Source organism: Monoraphidium neglectum, assembly GCF_000611645.1.
Source record: "Monoraphidium neglectum strain SAG 48.87 unplaced genomic scaffold scaffold05526, whole genome shotgun sequence".
Lineage (NCBI taxonomy): Eukaryota > Viridiplantae > Chlorophyta > Chlorophyceae > Sphaeropleales > Selenastraceae > Monoraphidium > Monoraphidium neglectum.
Window position 1 is genome coordinate 1 of NW_014008104.1, and position 3,097 is coordinate 3,097.

Genomic DNA, 3,097 nt, shown 5'->3' on the forward strand with positions numbered 1-3,097 from the left:
TCCTCATCCTCTTCGTCCGACCCACCTACGCCGCCGCCGCCGCCGCCCCGCGCCGCGGCTTTCCGCGGCCGCCGCGCTGGCAGCGCGTCCCCTAACAACGCCTCCGCCTCCGCCCGCGCAAGCCGCCCGCCGCGGCCGCGCCCCCGCCCGCGCCCGCGCCCTCGCCCGCGCCGCGGGCGCGCCTGCTGCTGCGGCTCAAAATCGTCGTCGCTCGCTCCAGGCTTAGGCTCCCGCCGTGGCGCCGCCGCCCCGTTACGGGGCCGCTTGCGCCTGCGCTCCCGCGCCGCCTCACGCTCCGCCTCGTCTTCCTCATCCCCCTCCTCCTCCTCCTCTGCCTCTTCCTCTTCCCCCTGCCCCACCTCCTCCACCTTTGTCTGATCAGCTTCCGGAGGCGCCTGCTGCGGCTGCACCTCCTCCGGCAGCGCCTGCGGCACCCGCGGCGAGCCCGGCGCCTCCGCAGGCTGCTGCAGCAACGGCTCCTCTTTCCGCTCGATTTCGAGCTCCATCGGCGCCGCGCCCGCCTCCGGCCCGCCGTCGGGCTCGCCCTCGGGACCCTGCGTCTGACACGCCTCCTCCTGCTGCTCCTCCGCAGCTGGTGTCGCCTCACACGCATCAGGCGCCGCTGGAAGCGCCCCGCCGTCAACAACGGCCGCCTCGCCCCCCTGGCCGCCGCCGCCGCCGCGCCCGTCGGCGTCGCGCGGCGCCGCGGCGGGCTCGCGCCGCTGCTGCTTGCGCGGCCGCCGCTTCTGCGCCGCCGCGGCGTCGCGGCCCCTGCGGCCGTCCTTTGACGCCGCGCCCCTGCCTTTCGGCTTGGCGGGGCGCCGCTGCTCGGCCTCTGCCTCCGACCCCGACGCCGCCGCGCCCTCGCGCCCTTCGCCGCCGTCAACGGCGGCGGCGGCTTGGGCGGTTGTCGGTGCAGCGTCGGCGACGGGGCCGTCGGCCGCATCCCCGTTCGCGCCGATCGGCTTCACATCGGTTTGCTCCTCTTGCTGCTGCTCCTGCTGCTGCTGTAGCTGCTGCTGCTCCTGCTCCTGCTGCTGCTGCTGCTGCTGCTGCTGCTCGCGTTCCTCCGCTCGAGGCTCGTTTTTGACCGCGACCAACGGGCCCTGCCCCTCATCGCCGCCGCGCGGCCCCTCTGACGACGCCGCAGGCCGCGCCCCCGCGGCCACGCCTGCGCCCTTGCCCGCGCCCTCCCCGCCCCGCTGCTGCCTGCGCCGCTCCGCGCCCTCCGCCATGGACACGGGCGCCGGCGGCGGCGGAGGCGGCGGGGGCGCGTCGCTGTCGGTGCCGGCCGCGCCGCTGCGGCTCTGCTGCTGCTTGGCGCCGCTGCGGGCGCCGGCGCCGGCGCGGCGCTTGGCGGCGTGGGCGCCCGCCTTAGTCGCCTTGGGCTCCCAGGCACCTTCCCCCTGTGAGCGATTACGACAGGCGACATGGGATCGTTTCGCCGCCGCCCCGCTCGCAGCACAACGGGCTGCACACACACATAACTGCTGCCCCCCCCACACACAACCGCTTGAAACCGCCTGCAGCTGCGCATAACCGCCGAAACGTCCCAACAAACGCCCCCAAGCGCTCGGCGCACCAGATACCGCCAGTCTTTGCCCTTGTAGCTGCCGCGCCACAGCCGCGGGCTGGCCTTGTCGAGCCACACCGGGCCGCCCTCGAAAGCAAAGCCGGTGTACTCCAGCAGCACGCGCCCGGGGCTGCCCTGGATATCTTTCAGCACCTTGGCCCGGTACCAGCGGCCTGGGGGGTTATTTTTTGAGGGGTTGCGTTTCGAGGCGAACATATTGAAGGGTTCAGGGGGTTCATAAGAGCTCGCGTTCTGAGGGGTTGCGTGCAGCGTGCGGCTTGGTGCGAGGGTGGCATGCTGAGAGGCAGCGCGTCGCCGGCTGTCAGACACTGGGCGGATCGCGCGCGCGCTTTGGGCGGCCGGGAGCAGCGGGCGCGGCCGACGCCGGCCGCCCGCCAGCCGCCCGCCGGCGCACGCGCACGTGCCCTTGCGCGGCGTCGCGCATGACGGCGAACCCCACCTTGGAAATTGACCATAGGCAGCTTTGGGATCTTGGGCGGCTTGGCCCCCGGCTGCAGCACAGGGTTCTGGGCCACCCCCGCCGCGCGCCCGCCCCGCCCCTTCCCCCGCGCGCGCCCCGCGCCGCCGCCGCTGTCGCCGCTGGCGTCGCCGGCGCTGCTGCTCGGCCGGCCGCCGCCCGACGACGAGGCGGGGGTGCCCGTGCCCGTGCCTGTGCCTGTGCCGCCGCCAGACTCCGAGCGCTGCAGGGGCGCACGAGATGAGGGGGGCATAAGCTCAGGTGCGCTCAAACTTCACATGGAGACCACGCCGTGCGAACGGCGGCTTGCATCAATGCGCAATGCGTACACATGTGCATGCATGCATGCACACACGAGTATCGGGGAAGGATGCATGCATGCATGCATGCATGCGTCCCCGATACTCGTGTCGTGTGCATGAATGCAAACTGATGTTGTGTGCATGGACGCATTCTCGTGTCGTGTGTACAAATGCATGCATAAACACGCAACAAGTGCAGGGGTTCATTGCGACGGCGAGCCGCCACAATCCCAAATGACCGGCCCTCGCCGCCCGCATGCGGCGCAGCCCCTCACCCTCGCTTGAAGGTGCGGCGCCGTGAGGTGTTTGTTGACCGCCTTGACCGCCCCGCCCCGCCGCCGCCGGCCCACCCCAGCCTCCTCCACTGCCTCAACGTCGGCATCACTGGGAGCCTCATGCTCCTCCGACTGCACCTCCTCCCCTTCATCGTCGTCATCCCCGCCGCCACCCCCTGCACGCGCCCCGGACTCCTCGCCCGCGCCGCCCGCAGCCGCCGCGCGCCCGCCGACGCACTCGCTGCTGCCCGTCCGCCGCTGCTCCGGCTTGCTGCGCGCGGGGCGGCCAAGGCCCGCGGGCAGCAGCTGGGTATCTGCCAGGTCGGAGCTCAGCAGGGCGAGCTCGCGGCTGACGCGCTTGTGCGCCGGCGCCTTTGCCGCCCCGCCGCCTTCCGCGCCGGCGCGCCGCGCCGCGCGCCCGGCGTCGCCGTCGCCGCCCGACTCGTCGGCCGAGCCGTCGTGCTGGCGG

General features: G+C 73.5%; 1 protein-coding gene across 1 annotated transcript; it reads right to left on the minus strand.

Annotated features, from left to right (window-relative positions):
• Positions 1–252: 252 nt before the first annotated feature.
• MNEG_15651 (hypothetical protein) lies at positions 253–2,304 on the minus strand (the record flags this gene model as incomplete). Its single annotated transcript, XM_014035878.1, has 4 exons — positions 253–270; positions 360–1,406; positions 1,583–1,746; positions 2,034–2,304. 4 exons carry the CDS (start codon positions 2,302–2,304, stop codon positions 253–255), a joined length of 1,500 nt encoding a protein of 499 aa, XP_013891332.1.
• Positions 2,305–3,097: the final 793 nt, after the last annotated feature.